This window comes from Mobula birostris, chromosome 16 (assembly GCF_030028105.1).
Source record: "Mobula birostris isolate sMobBir1 chromosome 16, sMobBir1.hap1, whole genome shotgun sequence".
In the NCBI taxonomy this organism is placed as follows: Eukaryota; Metazoa; Chordata; class Chondrichthyes; order Myliobatiformes; family Myliobatidae; genus Mobula; species Mobula birostris.
This window is the reverse complement of record NC_092385.1, coordinates 71,666,975-71,691,120: the sequence shown is the minus strand read 5'-3', so window position 1 is coordinate 71,691,120 and position 24,146 is coordinate 71,666,975. Positions and strand designations below refer to the sequence as shown.

At 42.3% G+C, this 24,146-nt stretch overlaps 1 protein-coding gene across 1 annotated transcript in view; it reads right to left on the bottom strand.

Annotated features, from left to right (window-relative positions):
- sema3fb (sema domain, immunoglobulin domain (Ig), short basic domain, secreted, (semaphorin) 3Fb) overlaps positions 1–24,146 on the bottom strand; it is a 322,410-nt gene that overhangs the window by 114,383 nt on the left and 183,881 nt on the right. The window contains exons 3-4 of the mRNA XM_072280824.1: positions 11,140–11,300; positions 414–476 (exon numbers count right to left, since the gene is read on the bottom strand). Of these exons, the coding sequence (XP_072136925.1) occupies positions 414–476; positions 11,140–11,300 (224 nt within the window). The remainder of the gene's footprint in view (positions 1–413; positions 477–11,139; positions 11,301–24,146) is intronic.

Here is a 24,146-nt window from a genome sequence, read left to right as displayed (position 1 = left end):
GTTAGATCACGTAACCTTTCATTTCAAGATGCTTGGGGAAGGTATTTAAAAACTTGTAATACACACAAAATTCTGGAGGAACTCAGCAGACCAGGCAGCATCTATAGAAAAGAGAACTCTCCCTCTCTCTTTTATTTAAAAACTTACTTTGTTCTTTTGCTCTTGAGGAGAACGTTCAGGTAACCCGATCATCAATTCCAATACAGCAGATCAACATTTTCTGTCATGGCACCTTACCTGTTTGCACATGGTTATGTTCTTTAACAATAGTCCCTGTACTTGAAAGACAAATTGAAGGCTAGGACCCCTAAAGATGTGATAAACACAGTCTAACTGCTTTTTGTGATTGTGTGAATGGCAAACATTCTTGTACAACTTCAGGCAAAGGGAGGTCAGATAGGGCAAGCACTTACGTTTTGATCTTTACCAGAAAGAATACACTCATTTCGTCGCTGCTGACTGACAGACCAGTGAATCTGAAAGAAAGAAAGAAATTGGAATATTAGTTTAGTCTTTATTGAAAAAACTACAGATATTATCAGATACAAGGAGCAGCATGTCTGCACTGGTCACCGCTCATTCCTCACCAGTGCTCTATTTACATTCCCCAATGTCTTTCCATAATCCTACTTTTTCAATACATGCATTTACCCTACAACCATCAGATTCCTGAACTGCACAATAACTTCACTCACCTCAGCTCTGAACTGGTTCCATGACCAGACGCTACAACTCATGTTCTCGTGTGTGTGTGTGTGTGTGAGAGAGAGAGATTGTGTATGAGTGTGTATGTGTGTCAGTGAGTATGTATGTATGTATGTATGTGAGAGTGAGTGTGTGGGCATGTGTGAGAGTGAGTTTGTGAGTATGTATGTGTAGGAAAGTGTGAGTGTGAGTGTGTGTGAGAGTATGTATGTGTTTGTATGTGTGAGTGTGTGTTTGTGTGGTGAGTGTGTGTATATGTGCATGTGTGTGTGTCTGTGTGCGTGTGAGTGTGTGTACAAGTATGTGTGACTGTGAGTGTGACTGTGTAAATCTCTGTGTGTAAGAGCACATATGTGTGTATGTGTGTGTGAGTGGGTGAGTGTGTGTGAATGTGTTTATTTGCAAAATTTGTTTTCATTTCCACATTAGTTGTTTATGAGTCTTTGTGTATAGATTTTTAATAAATTGTATTGTACTTCCTTAGTTTCTTGTGAATACCTGCAAGACAGTGAATCTTAGGGTAGTGACATTTATACACTTCGATGGTAAATTTATTTTGACTTTAATATTGAGTCTTAGAATGATTCTTAGACAAGGTTGAAAGTTCAGTGTAAATTATGAAAGTATGTATATGCTACCATACACTACAGTCAGATTCATTTCCTTACAAGCATTTACAGGAACATAAAGACTTACAATATGACAAACCATACATAAAAAAACGTTTACAAACAATGAATGGTGTTTGGGATAATGGTGTTGCTGTCTATCCTTACTGATTGTGGTTTGTTGGTCAGGAAGACAATGAATCAGTTGTAGTCCTGGGTCTACATTGTGTGAACAAGCCCACAGCTTGTGATAATGCTAACACTGTCTTCTATGCTCAAGCATTGTCATTACACTCACAATGTTCAGACAGTATGATGATACATGTGTAATATTGCTCATAGCTTGCGATAACAGATGTATTGTGATAACATTCACACTATGCAATAACAGCACTGTGGGTGTACCTATTCCACATTCTGGCACTCCTTCTACCCCTTTTCTTCTCACCTACCCATCACCTCTCTCTAGTGCCTCTCCTCCTTCTCTTTTTCCCGTGGTCCACTGCCCTCTACTATCAGATTCCTTCTTCACTTCTTTACTATTTTCACCCGTCACCTCCCAGCTTCTCACTTCAACTGACCCAACCTCCCCTCACTTAGTATCATCTATCACCTGCCATTTTGTGCTCCTTCCTTCCTCCGCCACATTTTTATTCAAAGTTCAAAGCAAATTTATTATCAAAGTACATATATGTTACCATGTACAACCTTGAGACTCATTTTCTGGCTTCTTTCCAATCCTGATGAAGAGTCTCAACCCGAAACGTCAATTGATTAGTCCTCTCCATAGATGCTGCCTAACCTACTGAGTTCCTCTTGCACCTTATGTGTGCTTCTCAAGATTTTTAGCATCTGCAGAATCTCTTGTCTTTGCAACAATTTCTCACATCTTGTAATAATTCAAACACTGTGTGGTAATCCTTGAGTTATGATAATATACAGTGTGATAGTTAACACTGCAGTAATGCTCATATCTTATAATAACATGCTCACAGCATAATAACTAATAGACTGTGATTTGAGGGCACGTTGAGCGAGCTAAGGGTTTTCTGTTTGGAGTGAAGGATGATAAGAGACAACTTGATACAGGTATACAAAATGATAAGAGGCATAGATTGATTGAGTGGAAAGCCAGAGACATCTTCCCAATGTGAAAATGGCTAATACAAGCGGTTATAATTTTAAGCTGATTGGAGGAAAGTATGGGGGGGATGTTAGAGGTAAGTTTTGTACTCAGGGAGTAGTGAGAGCTACTAAGCCCAGTGAAAGCATTTCTACTGACAAGAGAAGGGGCAAAGACATGTACTGGTACCTTAAAGCCTGTCGCTACAGACACTTGGGGCTCATCAGCCATGGTTGGCAGCTTTATTGAGAGGAAGGAAAACTCTGACGTCAAAGCTCCCTTGCCTTGCGACTGTATGCACTCATGGGGAAGGCTTTGAGAGTAAATCCCGAAGAAAGTTCTGAAGCCAGAGTCCCTATGGTAACCAACGCTGACTGGCAACTCCTGTGACGCTGCTGGTGCCAAACTGTATCGGTCTCTGACGTTCCTGTGGATTCATTGGCTGTGTGGAGAGAGGAAGTCTGCTGCACGGGTAACAGCTTGCTCTCCATATTGCACTGCCCTGGCTTGCATACTGGCTTGAGTATCACATAGACAGCAAGGAGGCAACATCCATAGTCGATGTCAACCAACAGAGAAGCTTCAAAAGGCTCTATGCTTACAACTTGCGTTTGTGCACACATGGTGTGATAAGGTTCTCCCAAAAATGCTCACACTGTGTGTTAATACATTGTGTGAAAAGCTCACACTGTGGCAATACTCCAATGTTCTCTGACAGGATTTGCAGTATGTTATTGGTCCCACTTCATCATGATGCCATAACTTTCACACGCTGATAATGATCACATATCACCATTTGTCAGGCATGCAAAGCCAGACATCTCCTGTCTCCACTCAGTCAACAGGAGTCATCTGCCACTCGTTTCCAATTCATCACCTGCAGCCTATTACAACCCAGCTCTCCGCCACAGTCGTTGTTCACTCATATGAACCAGTCTGCCTCAATCATTAGCCCCTAGCCTTCAGTTACCTTGTTGCCTTGTTATATTAATATCCATCTTCTCTTGTTTTGTTCCCCTTATGACTTGTTATTTTGCAGTATGTTATTAAACTGCTAAATCATCTGCACTGCTCTGTATCTCGGTCAAGCCCCCGCTACATTTCTTGACACCCTGGACCCCATGTTGACAAGTTGTGGATACACTGAGAATGATTTTCAATAACTCCCCCACTGTCACTATGGTAGATGAGTGGGAGATTGTATCTGGGTCCTTGATCATACACTGTATATCCTGGGTAGCAGGGTGGAGATATGTCTCTACCAAAGGAGGTGTAAGGCACTTCCTCACTCTGATAGCCTGCAGGGCACCCTTGGGTAAGGTTTAGCCCCCGTTCAGGATTAAGTGAAGCCACGGCAGCAGCTGGTGGTTGGTCATATCACAAGTCATGGTACGTGAACATTGACACCAGGCATACAATCTCTGAAGAGTGTTGATAATGGCTGTGGTCACCAGTCTTGTAAAGACACTGCCCAGTAGAAGGCAATGGCAAATCATTTCTGCATAAAAATTTGCCAAGAATAGTCTTGCTCATTGAAGGACCATGATTGTCCATGTCACAAGATATGGCACACAATGATGATATCCTCAATATCATGATTTTCAAACCATGAAACTTTACTAATCAAATGAGTTAAAATACACAGTTCTGAGTTTTTCTTCATAGGTTTGGCTACTCAGCCTGGGTATTGTTTAAGTGCCACATTAATGGATCTTTCTATGGTTATACCTGCAGTAAGAATAGAGGCAATGAAAACAACTGATGAAAGTAGGGCAGTAGATATTGTCCATATGGATCTCAATAAATCACTTGATGACATCGTGCTTGGTAGTCTGATGGGAACCCAGGTGAGTGATGAATTGAATCAAAAATTAGCTTGCTCATAGTAGGCAGAAGGTGATGGTGCATTGATTATTTTTTGATTGAGAGATAATGACTAATAGTGTACCACAATGACTGGTGCTGGGACCTTTGCTATTCACGGTACATAGAAGTGATTTAAATGTGAATGTAGGAGGTATGATTAGTCCCTTGCAGATGAAATGAGAACTTGTGGTGTTATGGACAGCAAAGAAGATTATTTTATTTATTTTTTATTTAGAAATACAGCACAGTAATAGGGCTTTCCAGCCCAACAAACCCACACTGCCCTATTACACCCCAACTGACCAATTAACCTACTAACCTGTACATCTTCGGAGTATGGGATGAAGCTGGACCACCTGGAAGAAATCCACATGGTGACTGGGAGAATGTATAAACTCCTTCAGATAGAGGTGGAATTGTAGCCAGGGTCACTGGTTGTAATAGCATTACACTACCACTGCTCTACAGTGCCACCACCTATATAAAACTACAGCAGGATATAGATGGGTTGGAAAATTGGCTGGAACATTGGCAGACGGAATTTAATCCTGACACATGTAAGGTGATGCAGTTTGGGATGTTACTTAGGGTTAGGACACACAAAGTAAGTGGGAGGGCACTAAAGAACACTGATGAATAGAGACACCTAGAGGTCCAAGTCTATTTTATCCTGCAAGTCGCAACACAGGAGCATAGAGTGGTGAAGAGGGTATATGGCATCTTGTCTTCATTGGTTGTGGCACAGAATATAAGAGTTGGAATATTACATTGCCACTTTACAAAGGACATGGCTAGACGACACTGAGAATTGTGTGCAGTTCAGGTCACCACTCTATAGGAAGGATATGATTGCACTGGGTAGAGTGCAGAGAAGATTCATCAGGAAGTTGCCTGACAGGAGGACTTTAGTTTTTGGGAGAGATTGGACAGATTGAGTTTGTTTTCCTTGGAGTGAAGGAGATTGAGATGTGACCTGATATAGATAAGAGTATGAGAGTCGTAGATGGGGCAGACAGTCAAAATCTTTTGTTTCCCAGTGGTGGGAGTAATAAAAAAATGCTATAGTTTTATGGTGAGAGATAAGAGTAAGTTTTTTACACAGAGAATGGTTGATATCAGTGATTTAGAGCCAAAGAAGGTGGTGGAGATGGAAAGAATTACTATGTTTAAGAGCCCCTTAGGTGGGTGCCTTGAATAGGCAAGACATGGAAGGGTATGGATCTAGAAGGATGAGTGCTGATGAGCAAAAGTTTATCATGACCATGGTGGGCTGACTGGCTCACTTCAGCACTGTATAGCTCCATGACTCTGTAACTCTAAACGTTACAGAGTCATCAAAAAGCCTGCACTAGTTCATCTACACACACTGTACCATGCAGAGAGGTAACGTTTGTATTCCCCCAAATTAGATGCTAAACTTTCCAATATTTCTGTCCTTAACTTGGAGAGGAATTCCCTTATTTCTGTAAGTCACATGTTCAAAAAGACTGAAGCCATTCACACAAAAAGTCAGCCTTCGCTTGTTAAGTGGGCCAAGAGTAGAGGATTGAGGAGGTTTATAGAGCACTAAATTATTGTTTCTTACAGTAATACAGTAACTGCAGTAATTTATCTTCAGTGCAGATCCAGAGCTGCAATGCCATTTGACAACATTAAGGAAACATTCTCTATAAGAAAAAAAATAAGCTGTCATTCACGTCCTCACCTCTTCCCCTATTCAGAATCTGTAATTTCTCGACTCAGTCCTGTATAAGTAAGATAACTCATCTAGAAGCGAGTTGTGTGAACTACTGGGAGGATTTCTCTGACATATGATGACTCTGGGCCTGTACTCGCTGGAGTTTAGAACAGTGAGGAGGGATCCCATTGAAACCTATTGAATATTGAAATGCGTGGGTAGAGTGGATGTGGAGCAGATGTTTCCTATAGTGGGAGAGTCTAAGATCAGAGGTCACAACCTCAGAATAGAGGAACATTCATTTAGAACCGAGATGAGGAGGAATTTCTTTACCCAGACAGTGGCAAATCTGAAGAATACAGTGCCACTAGTGGCTATGAGGTCAAGTCATTGAGTATATTTAAAGTGGAGTTTGATAGTTTCTTGATTAGTCAGGGTGTTAAAGGTTATGAGGAAAAGACAGGAGAATGGGCTTGAGAGGAACAATACATCAGCCATGATGGAATGGTGGCGCTTGCTGGATGGGCCAAATGGCTTACTTCTGTTCCTATGGTTGTATGTTCCTATTTATTCACCTTTCAAGATATGGTCCTTGCTGATAAGACCAACCATTATGGTCTATACCTGGCTGTCCTTAGAAAATGTAGTTATTAAACCTCTGTTGTCCTTCTGGTAATGGTGCTGCCAAATTCTGGTAAAGATGTTCCAGGATTTAAACTGAGTAACAAACCTGGATAGCGAGTAACATTGAAATAAACTTGTAATGTTCTCTGATCTTTGCTGTTTTTGTTTTTCTTAGGGGAAGATAGAAAGGACTTGAGAGGGCCTAGGCCAAAGGAACCAGTGGTATCAAATTTGCCTCTTTATTGCAAGTCCTGGAGAAATAATATTCCCATCTGTTCCTATTTCTATGATTCATCTAATGAATATGAAAGAATATCTTCAAAAGGCAGTGTCTCAAGAAGGCATCATCCATCATTAAAGAACCTCTGTCATGGTCCGGTCCATGAAATCCGCATTCTGGTTCACGGTCTGGTCCAGGTTCCTTATTCCAAGTTTTCCGGTTTTCCCCAGTTTCTGTTGAGGCAGCTGATTCTCGTTTGGGCTGGCTTCATAAATAGCTTCAGGATTCAGCCTCTGGCTGCTGGATTTTTCCTGTCTGTATCCTTCTGTTGCCTCGTATGAAGCCTTGCCTTGCCTGTAACCCTCGCCTGTGCCGCTGTCTAGTTCAATCGCCAGAGCAAGATAAGGAACTGTCTATCGTTTTTTTGAACTGTCTCTGTGTCCATGGTTTTGCTAGGTTGGTCTGGCTGTTTGCTGCTACCTAGTGTTAGGAACCATCTGTGTCCATGCTTTTGCTAAGTAGGTCTGGCTGTCTGCTGCTGCCTTGTGTTGGAACCGTCTTGTCGTGTTCATCATTCTGTGTATGAGTCCTGGCCCTATGTCCTGTTCCCAAGGAGGGGTCCTGGCTCTGTGTTCCATGTTCCTGTCTCTCAAGTCCAATGCTCCTTGTTCCCGTGCTTGAGACCTCGGCTCTGTGTTCCTGTCTTTCCCTTGACCTAGTCAAGGCTTTGGGGTCCTGTCCGGTCCTAGCCACGATCCAAGAACCTTGTCCTGTCCAAGCCATGGCTTTGTGTTCTCGTCTTGTCCATGTGTCTTGCCCAGCCCAGGAGTACCTTGCCCAGTCCGGTGCTAGGGTTCCCTCGTCCTGTGCTGGAGTTCCCTTGTCCTGTCCAGGAGTCTCACATCCAGTACTGTTGCCTCTCCTCGTCCTGTAGCCACGTCTTGCCCTTGCCTAGTTCTGGAGTCCGAGCCTGAATGAAGTCCCAGGTTCTGGGTCCTTGCCCAGTCTCTGGTTTGGAGTCCATACCCAAGCCTCGAAGTACTCTAGCCTCGAAGAACCCAAGTCTCGGCATGTCTTCACCTAGATCTGGGGTCCGAGCCCAAGCCAAGACCTAGGTTTTAGGTCCTTGACCAGTCTCTGGCTCGGAGTCCAAGCCCAGGCTCCTAGTTCCAAGTTCCATGTCCTGTTTCCGCTATCCTAGTCGAGTCCTAGCCCAGGCCCTGTATCCTTGTCTCATCCAGGGCCTGTGTTATGTCCAGCGTCCTTTCTTCCCCGCTTCCCTTGCTTTCGTCCCTACCTCTAGTCCAGTTCCTAGTACTTCAGTGTCTGTGTCTTGCATTTGGGTCTGCTCCCAGTGCCCCCATTATGACACCCTCACCATCCAGGACATAACTTCTTCTCATTTCTGCTATAAGAGAGCCTGAAGACACATGCAGAACATTTTAGGAATAGCTTCTTCCCATCCAACGTCAGATTTTGAACTGGTCCATGAACCTTGAAATACTACCTCAACTAATTTTGCTCTCTTGTAGCACTATTTTTTTTTATATTTCTTATTGTTACCTTAAGTAATTTTTTTAGCCATTAAGAATAAGACCATAAGACATAGGAGCAGAATTAGGCCACTCAGCTCATCAAGTCAGCTGCACCATTTATCATCAGTGTTCTATTATCTCTTTCAACCCCATTGTCATGTCTTCTCCCTGTAACCCTTGTCACCCCGACTATTCAAGGATATATCAACCTCCCCTTTAAGCTTACTCAATTACTTGGCCTCCACAGCTGTATGTGGCAATGAATTTCAAATTGCACATTACTATTGCTGCAAAACTACAACCTTCACAACATGTCATGATAATAAAACTGATTCTGATTCTGAGCGAGTGTGATCCTTTATCAAAGATAACACTGTATATGGGAGGAGCAGAGGGGCCCTGCAGATACAACTTCCTCCTGTACAGGGGCCTTTGAACTATATGTAGGGTTATTCTACGTTGAGTACTCCACTTAACTTTGACAAACATCTATAGATGTGTGGTGGTGAGTATTTTGACTGGCTGTATCACGGCCTGGAATGGAAACACCAATGCCCTTGAATGGAAAAGCCTGCAGAAAGTAATGGATATGGCCCAGTCGATCATGGGTAAAGCCCTCTCCACCACTGAGTACGTCTACACATAACGCTGTCTCTGGAAAGCAACATCCATCATCAATGACACCCCCCCCCCACCCAGGTCATGCTCTGTTCTTACTGCTGCCATTGGGAAGGTGAGAGAGAAGCCTCAGGACCCACAACAGCAGGTTCAGGAGCAGTTATTACCCCTGAACCATCAGGCCTGGACCTAGAGAGGATAACTTCACTCATTTTCACTCACCTCAGCACTAAACTGTTCCCACAATCCATGGACTCTCTTTCAAGAACTCTTCATCTCATGTTATTGATATTTATTGCTAATTTATTTATTATTATTGCTATTATTTTCTCTTGTATTTGCACACTGCTTGTATGTCAGTCCTGTTGGGTACAGTCATTCATTGATTCTATTGTGTTTCCTCGTATTTTCTGTGAATACCCGCAAGGAAATGAATCTAGATTATACATGGTGATATATATGCACTTTGATAATAAATATACTTTGTACTTTGTGAATACATTCTTTTTTCACACTGTAAATGTTATTACAGTATTTGTATGTTCCTGAGACCATAAGATACAGGAGCAGAAGGAGGCCATTCGGCCCATCGAGTCTACTCCGCCATTCAGTCATGGGCTGATCCAATTCTTCCAGTCACCTCACTGCCCTGCCTTCTCTCCATACCCTTTGATGCCCTGGCTTATCAAGAACCTATCTCTGCCTTAAATGCACCCAATGACTTGGCCTCCACAGCTGCTTGTGGCAACAAATTCCACAGATTTACCACCCTCTAACTAAAGTAATTTCTCTGCATCTCTGTTCTAAATGGACGTCCTTCAATCCTAAAGTCATGCCTTCTTGTCCCAGACTCCCCTACCATGGGAAATAACGTTGCCATATCTAATCTGTTCAAGCCTTTTAACATTTGGAATGTTTCTATGAGATCCCCCCTCATTCTCCTGAACTCCAGGGAATACTGCCCAAGAGTTGCCAGATGTTCCTCATAGGGTAACCCTTTTATTCCTGGAATAATTTTTGTGAATCTTCTCTGAACCATCTCCAATGTCAATAAACACACATCAAAGTTGCTGGTGAACGCAGCAGGCCAGACAGCATCTCTAGGAAGAGGTACAGTCGACGTTTCAGGCCGAGACCCTTTGTCAGGATTAACTGAAGGAAGAGTTAGTAAGAGATTTGAAAGTGAGAGGGGGAGGGGGAGATCCAAAATGATAGGAGGAGACAGGAGGGGGAGAGATGGAGCCAAGAGCTGGACAGGTGATTGGCAAAAGGGATATGAGAGGATCATGGGACAGGAGGTCCGGGGAGAAAGACGGGGGTAGGGGGAACCAGAGAATGGGCGAGGGGTATAGTCAGAGGGACAGAGGGAGAAAAAGGAGAGAGAGAGAGAAAGAATGTGTGCATAAAAATAAATAACGGATGGGGTATGAGGGGGAGATGGGGCATTAGTGGAAGTTAGAGAAGTCAATGTTCATGCTATCAGGTTGGAGGCTACCCAGATGGAATATAAGGTGTTGTTCCTCCAACCTGAGTGTGGTTTCATCTTTACGGTAGAGGAGGCCGTGGATAGACATGTCAGAATGGGAATGGGATGTGGAATTAAAATGTGTGGCCACACATTTTAATTCCACATCCCATTCCCATTCTGATGGCTTTCTGTTTCCTCAACGCTACCTGCTCCTCCACCTACCTTTGTATCATCAGCAAATTTAGCCACAAATCCATTAATCCCATAGTCCAAATCATTGACATACATCGTAAAAACCAACGGTCCCAAAACCGGCCCGTGTGGAACTCCACTGGTAACCAGCAGCCAGCCAGAATAGGATCCCTATTATGTATATCATTCGTATAATGATATAAATGTAGATACTGCAAATACAGCATTATGTGGTTATACAGGGTTATATCCACTGTTATATATATAGTTATAGAAAGTGTTCATAGGATAATAGATGTAAATGCAATAAATTTTTTTTTATGATTGTTGTAGAGAATTTAAAAGCGATGGGTTACATCAGAAGTTAGTATCTTATGGGGTTAGATGATGCTGAATGCATGTATTGTATCTCTCCTGACATTTTTGCAAAAACAAAGCTGCAGATTTTGTTAGTGATTAATGAGCACAGTGTGCACAAGAAGAGCTGACTGCATCCTCTTACTAATAAAGGTTCCCGGTTGATGTTGTGGAGGTCCAACGAGACAATGTAGTCCTTGGTGCCCACGTACATGCGGTCATGATCTTCATCCATTAGCAGGATGCGGTAGTCTGTCGTGTTTTGCAGGAGGGTATAGTGGCGAGCCGTGTTTGAATGCTGTAGCTCTGCGGGGTGAGAGAAGGACAGACAGATTCAGTAAAAAGTGTGGAGACCTCTAAAGCTTAACTGTACACCAGTCACAGCCACACACACAAAATGCTGGAGGAACTCAGCATGTCAGGCAGCATCTATGGAAACGAATGAATAGTTGACGTTTTGCTGGCCAACACCCTGCTTCAGGATCAGTCACTGTTCCTTCCTGGAGACAGACTGAAACCTGCAGCCATCTAAGGTACTCTAGTGGTCTCACCTTGATTAAACTGTCCTTTTATATTATTGTACTGTACTCATTCAACAATCTCTTTTCACAATTGCTGCAAAAATTGCCCTTAAAATGAAACTTCTTTGACCTATCAAAGAAAGGGACAGAATAAAATTAAGCTGCTGTAATTAGCATCTGGTCTATTCCTAAAGGAAAATAGCTTCACTGCTGCAGATACACCGATAGCTTGGTATCACAGAGTACATAAGATGTCATCTTCTTTATGCATGTAAATTTAACCACACTTCTCAAAAAAAAAGAATTAGTGAGGCATTAACTGAAAAAGGCTAAGCAGATGTAATTTAACACCATAGAAAGTCAAGCATTTGTGTTTAATTTTTATATTATGTTCCAATTTGATAAAATTTATAGTTGAACTTATAAAAGAAAACTGCAGGAAAAGGTAGTTGATTGTAACAGAGAGATTCCTCAGAATCTGATTTAGAATCAGGTTTAATATCACTGGCATATGTTGCAAAATCTGTTGTGTTGCAGTAGCAGTACATTGTAATACATAATAAAAAATATAAATTACAATAAGACATATATATTAAAAATTAAATTAAATAACTAGTACAAAATGAGGGGAGAAATATGCTGAGGTAACGTTCATAGATTCATTGTCCATTCAGAAATATAATGGCGGAGGGGAAGAAGCATTTCCTGAGATGTTGAGTGTGGGTCTTCAGGCTCCTGTACCTCCTGCTTGATGGTAACAATGAGAAGGGGGAATGTCCTGGGTGACGGGGGTCCTGTAGTTGGGTTGAACTCAGAATAAAAGTGTCACCATTGGCTGGGCCAGTGTACTTAAAGATAAGATGCTTCCATACCAAATGACAAATTATAAGCTATCAGCCCATCAGATCTTCGTGCTGCGTCACCCACTCACAGACTCGAGAGGAAACATTAATTGGCCACCATGACCAGGATTTATTTACTTAGACACAGGGCACAGAATAGGCCCTTCCGGCCCTTTGAGACACATCACCTCGCAAACCCAAACAACCCTGATTTAACCTTGACCTAATCACAGCACAATTTACAATGAACAATTAACCTACTAACTGTTACGTCTTTGTACTGTGGGAGAAAACCAGAGCACTTGGAGAAAACTATGGGAAGGACATACAGACTCCTTCAGGGTTGCAGGCAGTAGAAAGCAATCCGAAGTGCTTTGGATATTGGAGTAGGCAGGCATTCATCTTTGGGGCAGCAGTGACTGAAGTATATGAAGGACGTAAAGAGAATTCAGTGTCTGAGAGAGAGAGGCCGTAGGGCACACTTGTGCTGGTGAACTGCCTATTCCAACAGATTCATGAAAATGTTATTTCCTGAGAATCATTCTAAGAAAGTTGTACTGTATGTGCTGCCACAATTTACAAACATCTGACACTAGACACAATGTGCACTTTGTGTCTTTCTAACATCTTCTCCCTTCCTTTCCAGTCCTGAAGAAGGGTTTTGGTCCAAAACGCCGACTGTTTATCCCTCTCCATAGATGCTGCCTGACCATTTGTTCGTCCAGCATCTGCAGAATCTTTTGTGTTTACAATGTGCATTGTTTAATAAAATAAGACTGGGAATCTTAAATATAGGACCTTTCTCAGTATATTCTTGCCTGCCTTTCAAGAAAAAAAAACCTGCCAACCACCCACTGTGTTTCTGTTGGGCAGACATTGCAGACATCTGCTTCATTTCTATGAAGTTTGTTCATCACAAAATAATAGGCTATGTTTATTCTGAGGGTCAGTCAGTCACCTAATATTGTGTGGTCAGTCAATCTCTTTGCAATGTGTCTTTGTGTTACTGTGAGGTCAGTTGTCAGTCATACTGCAGTAATTCCAGATGTTAACCTACCTATTTATGGGTGCTCTATGTTTCTGAGAGGGCCAGTCACTCAGGTCTGCTTGTGTTACTGTGGGGACCAATTGTCACTTTGTAATGGGGATATGTTACTGTGAGAGACAGGCAGCACATATAGTGAGTCTCTTCCCCCACCCAGACACCCCCACCTCCCATACTCAGCTCCTCTGAGAGAAATCCCTACTGCCAACTTACTGCCTTTAAACCAGATTCTGATGGTCAGTTTCCCTTTAAAGAGGCTCTAATGGTAGTTCTTCCTCCCTCTGAGGTCATTAGGAAACTCTTTCACCTGTTTCATGTCTATAAGCCATCAAAAATCCTCTGTAAAGTGGACCCTTGGTTGAAAATACCCTGCAGGCCAAGAGCCAGGAAGTTTCAATTGCGTAAACATACCTTACACAGCAGTTAATAGTAAAGATAATAATAACTATTATTTCTTGCATTACATTCATCATACTTTCACCAAAGAGCTCATTACAGGGGAACAGGAGAGCTATGAAATCTTAAAAGCAACCTACTTTGGCTGTAGGCATGAATGGGAGCTTTGTTGCAGGACATCTTGTTGAAAAAACCAGGATTTCTAACCCTGCAATTTAGGTTAATTTTAAAATACGAGCAACATACTTCACTGGGGTAAACGTGGCCTGGACTGAGCCACAGGCCCAGCTCATCTGATGCCTTTATGGGTGTGGGGCCTGTGATGTGGTTCTCAATGATACTGGCTGGGCTGCAGTACAATGAATTCGCAGTTCGGCTGCAACTGTTGGTCACAATGCCAAGAGGAAGGCCATATGAAGAATAAGGGACAGGAGAGGAACAGACTTAACGACTATTCAGGCTAACAGTGGGATTCAAAGCCACACCTCAGTTCTGTTTTCCCAACTAATCCCTTTGCTTTGGTGCTTAAAAACTTTCGAAGTTTCAAAGTATGCATACAGTTATATAACCCTGAATGTTGTCCTCCTGCAGGCAGCCACTAGCAAAGAAGCACCATTTCACCATCAAGGACCCCCACCAACCAGGACATGCTCTCTTTTCACTGCTGCCATCAGGAAGGAGCTTCAGGACTTATACCACAAGGCTCAGGAACAGTTATTAGTCATAGTCATAGTCATAGTCATACTTTATTGATCCCAGGGGAAATTGGTTTTCATTACAGTTGCACCATAAATAATAAATAGTAATAGAACAATAAATAGTTAAACAGTAATATGTAAATTATGCCAGTAAATTATCAAATAAGTCCAGGACCAGCCTATTGGCTCAGGGTGTCTGACCCTCCAAGGGAGGAGTTGTAAAGTTTGATGGCCACAGGCAGGAATGACTTCCTATGACGCTCTGTGTTGCATCTCGGTGGAATGAGTCTCTGGCTGAATGTACTCCTGTGCCCACCCAGTACATTATGTAGTGGATGGGAGACATTGACCAAGATGGCATACAACTTAGACAGCATCCTCTTTTCAGACACCACCGTGAGAGAGTCCAGTTCCAACCCCACAACATTACTGGCCTTATGAATGAGTTTGTTGATTCTGTTGGTGTCTGCTACCCTCAGCCTGCTGCCCCAGCACACAACAGCAAACATGATAGCACTCGCCACCACAGACTCATAGAACATCCTCAGCATCATCTGGCAGATGTTAAAGGACCTCAGTCTCCTCAGGAAATAGAGACCGCTCTGACCCTTCTTGTAGACAGTCTCAGTGTTCTTTGACCAGTCCAGTTTATTGTCAATTCATATCCCCAGGTATTAGTAATCTTCCACCATGTCCACACTGACCCCCGGATGGAAACAGGGGTCACCGGTACCTTAGCTCTCCTCAGGTCTACCACCAGCTCCTTAGTCTTTTTCACATTAAGCTGCAGATAATTCTGCTCACACCATGTGACAAAGTTTCCTACCGTAGCCCTGTACTCAACCTCAACCATCACTCAATTTCACTTGCCTAATTACTGAGATGTTCCCACAACCTCTGCACTCACTTTCAGGGACGCTTCAACTCATGTTCTTGATATTTATTGCGTGTTTGTTTACTTATTTGTTATTATTTCTGTCTTTTTGTATTTGCAGTTTTTTTTGTCTTTGGCACATTGGGTAAACACCTAAGATGATGTGGTCTTACGTTGATCCTATTATGGTAATTATTCAGTTGTGGATTTATTGAGTATGTCCACAAGAAAATTAATCTGGGGGTTGTATATGGTTACATATATGCACTTCGATAATAAATTTACTTTGAATTTTTGAAATTTGTTTAAATAAAAATCCTAGACAACAAAGACCATCAAACACCCAATGCATGAAAAAAAGAACAAAATCATATGAGCAACAAAAAGCGAGCAAATAGCACACAGAACATTAAACCCCTGAGTCCCCAGAGGAGAGTCCACGTTCATGAGCCGCCAAGGTGAGTGAAACTGGCCCAGAAGTCAATGGTCACAGGCCACAGCGACTGAGCCAGTTCAGTGTTGTGTCAATGGTCACAGGCCACAGCGACTGAGTCAGTCAGTTCAGTGCTGTGTCAATGGTCACAGGCCACAGCGACTGAGTCAGTCAGTTCAATGCTGTGTCAATAGTCACAGGCCACAGCGACTGAGCCAGTCAGTTCAGTGCTGTGTCAATGGTCACAGGCCATAGCGACTGAGCCAGTTCAGTGCTGTGTCAAAGGCTGCAGGCCACAGCCCCAGAGCCAGTTTCACACCAAAGAGCCTCGATCAAGTCGTACAAATAGTAAAAATGAGTAAACAAAAGCACATGGAACACAAACTACAGAAGTCCTGAAGTGACTCACAGCTGTGGAGCGTTTTCATCACTAAGGCCATTTAACATTAAACTGTGGAGTCCCTGAAAATGAGTCTGCAGCCACCACACGCTGAGGAATTGAACCCAAGCCTGGGACCCAAGACTCCTGCACCTTCCTCTGGCAGCAGTGAGAGGAAGACTGGTCAAACAAAGGCATTTGTTCATTTTCCGCTCTCATCCTTGTCAGTTTTAATCTTGCTCAACACTTTATTCAGTGAGGAGTAATGGACCCACCACGGGTTGGTGCTCTGCCATTCGGAACCAATGGCCATTGCTCTCATCCTCGTCAAATCCCCCAGGAAATCGCAAAAGCACCAAATCACTTAGTCGGTTCAAAAATACATCCTTGAAATGGAAATATAGGCAGCAATTGAGTGCAGCTCAGGAGAAGCATGTTTAGAAGGAGGAGGGTACCTAGTAGCTTTGTGATCTGTCTGCAGGATGTCGCCGCCAGTCACTTGCGCAATCTTGTCTGATAGCAATTGAATAGTTCAGGTGAATATACTCAAATAACCAACCAAGCCGCAGAGTTTTGGGATGTGGGATGAAACCATACCATTTGGAGGAAAGGTAAATGATCACAGGAAAACATGGTAGTGTAGCGATTAGCCCAGGGAATCAGAGTTCACAATTTAATCCCAGCATCATCTGTAGGAGTCTGTTCGCCCTCCCTGTGAAATGCATCGGTAATGCATCGGTTTTCCCTGGGTGCTCCAATTTCCTCCCACAGTTCAAAAACATATCGGTTGATTGGTTAATTGGTTAGTGTAAGAAGTCTTGTGACTATGCTAGGGTTAAGTAGGGGGTTGCTGGGCACGCAGCTCAAAGGGCCGGAAGGCCTATTCCACACTCTATCTCAATAGATAAGTTTTGCACATATAAACCTGGAGGTGAGACTATCAGGGAGAGGCTCAAATAGTTGCACCTTTGTGAGGGCCTCATGATTTATACACATCTGATTTTTGTGGTACTCTCAAACTGAACAATCTAAGAACCCACCCCTCGCTATTTCTCTTTTACACTATTTATTTTGTAGTTATACTAATTTTTTATGTCTTGATCTGTACTGTTGCCACAAAACAACGAATTTCATGCATTGCATGTCAGTGATAATAAATCTAATTCTGATTATGATTCTGTTTGTGGAGAACTTAACTCCTTCACATTCTAACCTCAATTCTGCTCTACACATTACATAAAAAGTCTTAAGTTTGGCAACAATAGCAAAGTCAATTGCATTAAGCAATCCCTGAATTGCATTCTGCTCTTTATATTTTTATATAATATTGGGAGCCTTTTTGGTCTGGACATTATACCATTTGATTCTGCAGCAGACAGACATCATTGTGGTCTTTAGATTCAAGTCCTGGAACTGAATGAGGGTCATTCTGGTGACCCTATTAGACAGAAGGATGGAGTAAGAGTCACCCTGCAGGGAGAGGGACAGAGATAGAGGGGCTTTCATCCATTCCATCTGGGTTAGGTTCAATCCCAAGTCTCAAGGGTGAAAGGTGAGTTTGATATATGGCATTACCCAGTTTCTTTATTTTTACAGCTGAGAATTAGCTCTGGTGTTCAAATACGAAACAAACTTGTCCAAAACAAACCATGGCATCCAGTGTATTCTCTGTGTTTATTTTCACAGTTTAGTCACAGCAAAAAGGAGGGGACGCACCTTTCCTCACTCTCAGACTTCCTTTATTACCCACCTTTCAGTTCTAATCAAGTATATTGAGTAAGAGGAGAGGGGAATGTAAACTGAAGGCTATTCAGGTGAAAACCAGCATAAAACATTATACAGCTCTCCAGCTTGAAGTTGCCTCATGTAATTATTTGCTGAACACTTATCCGCTAAACTATCCTTACATTCCATGTCTTCATTTATAACGTGCAATCACAATTTTTTTTAAATCTCTCTGACAAAAGCATAAATATGCTCCCTCTTAACAGGGGTCATGGTGGCTACAATTACTGTCAAAACACAATGCTGTACACAGAATGAAAAAGATAGCATACACACCATAAATTCCTGGCAGGCTTCCAGCTCAATTTATTACCTCTAAATTTTTATATTGATTTGTTTGAATAAAATCTGCTAAAGCATCGTGAAATTGAGTCACAGCACCAAGGAGGTATACTATTGTCCTCTTAAACGCCAGCAAAACAATCTCTCTCTTTCTCTCTCATACATTCTGCTGCTCAGCTTTGGAGCTTTGCAGGACTGGCGGAAGAACCAAGCACTGAATTGACTCTGTGACTGTGGACTCAATTTTAGGGACTCTGCGGTTGATGGGTTCATGTTCTCTGTGTTATTTGTTTACTTCGTAATTGTTTGCAATTTTTTTCCTTTTTTTGCACATTGATGTCTTTGTTATGTGGGGTTTATCATGGGTTCCAGTGTGTTTCCTTCTTTGTTGTAGCTGCCTGCAAGAAGACAAATCTTGCGGTTGTCTGAAGGATATAAATGTACTTTGAAATTTGATACATGAGTTCTTGCTTATGGAAAGTTTGTCACTTTAACATGACTATGAATGCAAAATACTGTCCTCTAAATACATATTCATACTCTGATTCCATACATACGATGGCCAGAGGTATACACTTCAATAGAACAAGTCCTAAGTCCATTTGAGGGGAAGGCCATGAGTACAGAGCTCGTGGGGGAGGAGGTGTTAATGGACTTAGGCTGGGTTACTGAGGAATAGTTTACATCAGCTGATAAATCTTCCAAATTAATGTCAGCTTATCAAATGTTCTTACATTGTCTGTAACTCCACAAACACTCTAGATGATTCCACTTCAGGTATAGACTCCCAGATATAGTCCAGAGTCAGGTGTGTTGTCATTGACATACAGTGTGTCATGAAACTTGTTGTTTTGTGGCAGCAGTATAGTGCAGTCAAAACAAATTACTATAAGTTACAAATAAATAAATAAACAAACAAATAAATGCTGTAAAAGAGGATTAGTGAGGTAGTGATCATGGACTGCTCAGAAATCTGATGGCAGAGGGGAAGAAGCTGTTCCTAAAGTGTTGAGTGTGGGCCTTCAGGCTCCTGTAACACCTCCCTGAAGGTAGTAATGAGAAGAGGGCATGTCCCAGATGGTGAGAGTCAGGGTCCTTAGTGTTGGATGCTAACTTCTTGAAACACCACCTCTTTTGGAAAATGTCCTCGATGGTGGGGAGTCTGTGCTCATGATGGATCTGGCTGAGCCTAGAACCATGTGAAGTCACTTACGATCCTATGCATCCTTCAGCACATACACAATCCCATTGCGAATACAAATGCCCCGGTATACTCGTGAATGCACTTGGAGATATTCTACAGCTAGTATATCTGGTGAATCAAAAGCCTCGATGACTGCTATACATGCCAGGAAACTTTGAACATACACACATATACACTACAGTTTGGAACATCGGAGTTCAGGGTTAAATTCCAGCTTCCTCTGTAAGTGAGTTTGTACGTTCTTCCTGTGTATATGTGGGTTTCCTCCGGGTGCTCCGGTTTCCTCCCAAATTCTGAAGACGTACTGGTTAGTAGGCTAATTGGTCATTGTAAATTGTCCAGTGATTAGGCTGGGGTTAAATCAATGGGCTGCTGGCCAGTGCAGATCGAAGGGCTGGAAGGTCCTGTTCCATACTGTATCTCCAAATACATGCATTAATACTGGCAGCAATGATAGCTACAGAGAGAGCGATAGAAGGTACCTTCTAAACTAACATTAATGTCAAAAATGTATCAGTTACTAGGGAGAGATATGCATATATGGGCAGCAAATATAGATAGAGGTGCAGAAATGTAAACACATTTTATTAGATTCAACTTTATTGTCATTGTGCCGAGTAGAGATACAAAGCCAATGAAATGCATTTAGCATCTGACAAGAAATGCAAAGAATAATGTTATTTACAAAATAACTGTGAATAAAAAAAGTGTTACAGCACACAAATATAAAAGTACTGAGACTAAATGTGGAAAATTTTCAAATGATGAAAATTAAAAATGCAGTCTGAATTCATTAACCCCCACCAGCTCTTTACTGATGACTTTCCCCTTAAACGGATCCAGGGTTTTCTCTGTTATCTGAGTGATGCCGTATATTGGTTGTTTTGGATTCATGCCACACAGCTGGTAAAAGCTCTTTCTACAAGAGAGTAGAATCTGCTTCTGATTCTTTGTGCATGAAAAGATTCTTTCACCACTGAATTCATTTCTGAAATAGCTTCAGGTAAGTCGATACAAAGCAAAGACTGACTATAACTCAGCAGATCAGGCTAGCACTTCCACCAGACCAGATCACTTCAATTACAGATACCTTAACCCACTTCATGCTGACAAATCTAAGGTTCCTCTTAACCAGAACTTTTAGTGAGATCATCACATTCATCACTTCAAAAGTCAATCAAAATAAACAAACCAATTTAAGCAATTCAGATTTTTACAAGATAGGGTGAAGGAACAAGGTTTGATTTTTTTTAAAGATACAGTGCAGAATAGGCCCTTCCAGCTTTTCAAGCAGCACTTCCAGCAACCCACTGATTTAACCCTAGTCTACTCACAGGACAATTTACAATGACCAATTAACCTACTAACCGGTACATCTTTGGACTGTGGGAGGAAACTGGATCACCTGGAGGAAACCCACATATTCCATGAAGAGGACATACAGTCTCCTTAGAGAGGACACCAGGACTGAACTCTGAAACCCTGAGCTGTAATAGCATCTCACTAACCTCTACACTACTGTGGCACCTCATTATTGTAGAATTACCGTAGGATAAAGCCTTTGTTTTGGAAAATGTTCTTTTTTAACAGGAGTATGGCTGCTAAAATTGCTCTGTAAAAGGCACAGGAGTATAAATCCTTTCTTTAAACGAGTAAATAATGATGAGTGTTTCACCTTACTAATAAACCTCTCAATAAAATTGAATGCAAATTCTCCTTAAAACAATAGTGCCGGAGACTAAGTCACTGGGTATATTTAAAGTGGAGGCTCATCTTATCTGTGTATGCCCATATAAGTATTTCAAAATACAACACAGGTTTCAGCCTCAAATGGAAGGACATCCTTTTAGAACTGAGATGAAGGGAAATTTCTTTCCCAGAGAGTGATGAATCTGTGGAATTCATTGCCACAGATGGCATGGAGGCCAAATCATTGGATATATTTAAAGCTGAGGCTGATAGGTTCTTGGTTAGTAACGGAGTCAAAGGTTACGGGGAGAAGGCAGGAGAATGGGGTTGAGAGGGATAATAAATCAGCCATGATGGAATAGCAGAGCAAACTTGATGGACCAAATAGCCTAATTCTGTTCCTATGTCTTACGGTCTTGTTAGAGTGATTTTTGGATTTAGTGTATATAGCAAATAACTTCAGACACCAATCTTCAAATCTAAATATAGATTGTAGATTAAATTTAAAATGCAGCTCTGAACAATGGGTTCCTAAAATTTTTGAATCACAGACCAGACAATGCTGATTAAAATTCATTTAGATGCTGTGGGTCTCTCTGTCTGTCTGTCTCTCTCTCTCTCTCTCTCTCTCTCGCTCTTTCATCTCTCTCTCTCAGACTGCTGGGGCAAACTGGCTTTGTTTCTCAGCTTCACAACTTCCAGGAGAAGGGAAGAAGGTCTGCTATTCCAATTTCCTGCATCCTTAACCCCGATGTTTGGTGCTCCATGCACAGCTGGTGAAATCTTAGCTCTGGGCACAGGTGTGTTGGCTGGCAGCATCTGTGAATCTATTCACCACGATGTTAAATCTCCTCAAAACCACAATTCCCACTGGAAGGAGCACACATCCTTCCTGTCAGGCAAGCACCACCTGTACAGGGGTGGGGAGCTGGGCAATGGAGTTGTCATGATCACACGGCCAGCAAGTGACCTTAAATCACTCCTGGGACTGATGTCAAGCATTGCACTGTACACAAATGACACAAACTACCTCGGATCATGGGGGGGGGGGGGGGAGGGGGAGGGGATGGACAGAGGTGAGAGGAACAAAGCTACTTTGTATGAAACAGCCAGGAGCGCAAGAGGAACCTGACCAAGAAAACTGCTGAGGGTCACCGTCTTTAATTGTCATTTAAGCCATACATACATTCTGCTGCTGAAAACAGATCCCTGCAATGATCAGTGGAAGAACGAGAGGTTTGTTTATGGAGAGCAGTTTATGTTCATGGATGGGGGGTGGGGGGGGTGGGTCAGAGTCGAGATTACGATCTTGCTCAGCAAGTGACCCATTGAAATCCTGAGATAGGAACAGTGGAGACTCAGATGGTCGCATTCCCCATCTGGGCAAGCTTCAAGCCTTCCAGGTGAAAAGACTGTGACACAAATCCAAATACAGAAAGAAGAAAAGGACTTTCACTCTCACACTGTCCTGTGGAATTTGATCTCACTTCCAGAAGTAAAACCAAATGTTTAGGCTAACCACATCCCCCCTCCACCGCCACACCACTGAGTTTCCCCTTCAGCCAGAGAAAGCTTTAAACCCCTCACCCTGGCCTGAATTTGAACCCAGGATCCTGGGGTGAAAGGGTAGTATCCTCATGGTATCTGCCACCCAAAGTGAAAGAGCTTAACTCCTCTTTGACATCCATTGCTTAACTGAGTTGGGGTTCAACGTGGCAGAAATAAACGCAAGCAGAGGCCTGTTCAGTTTTCCCGCACTGAGATATGCACTGACACATTTTATATAGATTAGTAGAAGGGAGCTGCTACAAGTTAAATAGGGATTAACAATGTGACGAGATGTCTGGGAGATTCTTGCCTTAAAACAGAAGTCAATGGAGTAAATTACATTAACACCTACAGAAACAAAATTAGCTTCAAGCAACTATAACAAAATGAATTTAACTGGCATCTTTATTGGAGTAAATATCAACGGGGCACAAACAGGAGCATTTTTAAGTGTCCCAGAGTCCCAGGGAAAGGCCCTCCAGCCCCACTGGTCATCGCTGACCAAGATTCCCATCTAAACTTATCCCACTTGCTTGCATTTGGCCCGTATCCCTCTGAACCTTTCCGGCCTGAGCCCCATTTCAATGTTTATTATTTATTTAGTGTTGCAGCCCGGAGTAGTCCCTTCCAACGATACAGCAACTCCCAACAAACCCCAGTTTAACCCTAGTCTAATCACGGTACAATTTCCAATAACCAATTAAACCTACTAACTGATACATCTTTTGACTGTGGGAGGAAACTGGAGCACCCGGAGGAAACGCATGCAACTCCACGGGGAGGACACACAGAGACTCGTTACAGATGATGTTGGAAATGAGCTCCAAACTCTGACACCCTGAGCTGTAATAGTGTTGCACTAACTATTATGCTATCATGGTGTTTATGTAATTGTCCCAAAGATTTCAGCTGGCAGCCTGTTCTATATATGAACCACCCTCAAATTCCTATTATAGCTCTCCCCTCTAACACTAAATCAATATCCTCTAGTTCTTAACTGGCCAATGGTGAGAAAAAGCACTGTAGATTCATCCTATCCACACCAGCCCCTCATGATTTTCTACACCTCAGTAAGTATTTTAGAATACAAGCCAGATTTCAGCCTCAGAATAGAAGGACGTTGTTTAGAACAGAGATGAGGGTGAACTTCTTTACCAGAGGGTGATGAATCTGTGGAATTCTTTGCATATCTGGCTGGGGAGACCAAGCCATTAGGTATATTTAAAGTGGAGGCTGATAAGTTCTGGATTATTCAGGGTGTCAAAGGTTATTCGGAAAAAGTAGAATGTGGTTGTTAGTTCATTATGTGCCGTGTCATATGACCTGGGTAACCATGGTCTTTCCCATGACTATGATTATTCTCGGCAAATTTTTCTACAGAAGTGGTTTGCCATTGCCTTTTCCCGGGCAGCGTCTTTACAAGATGGGTGACTCTAGCCATTATCAATACTCTTCA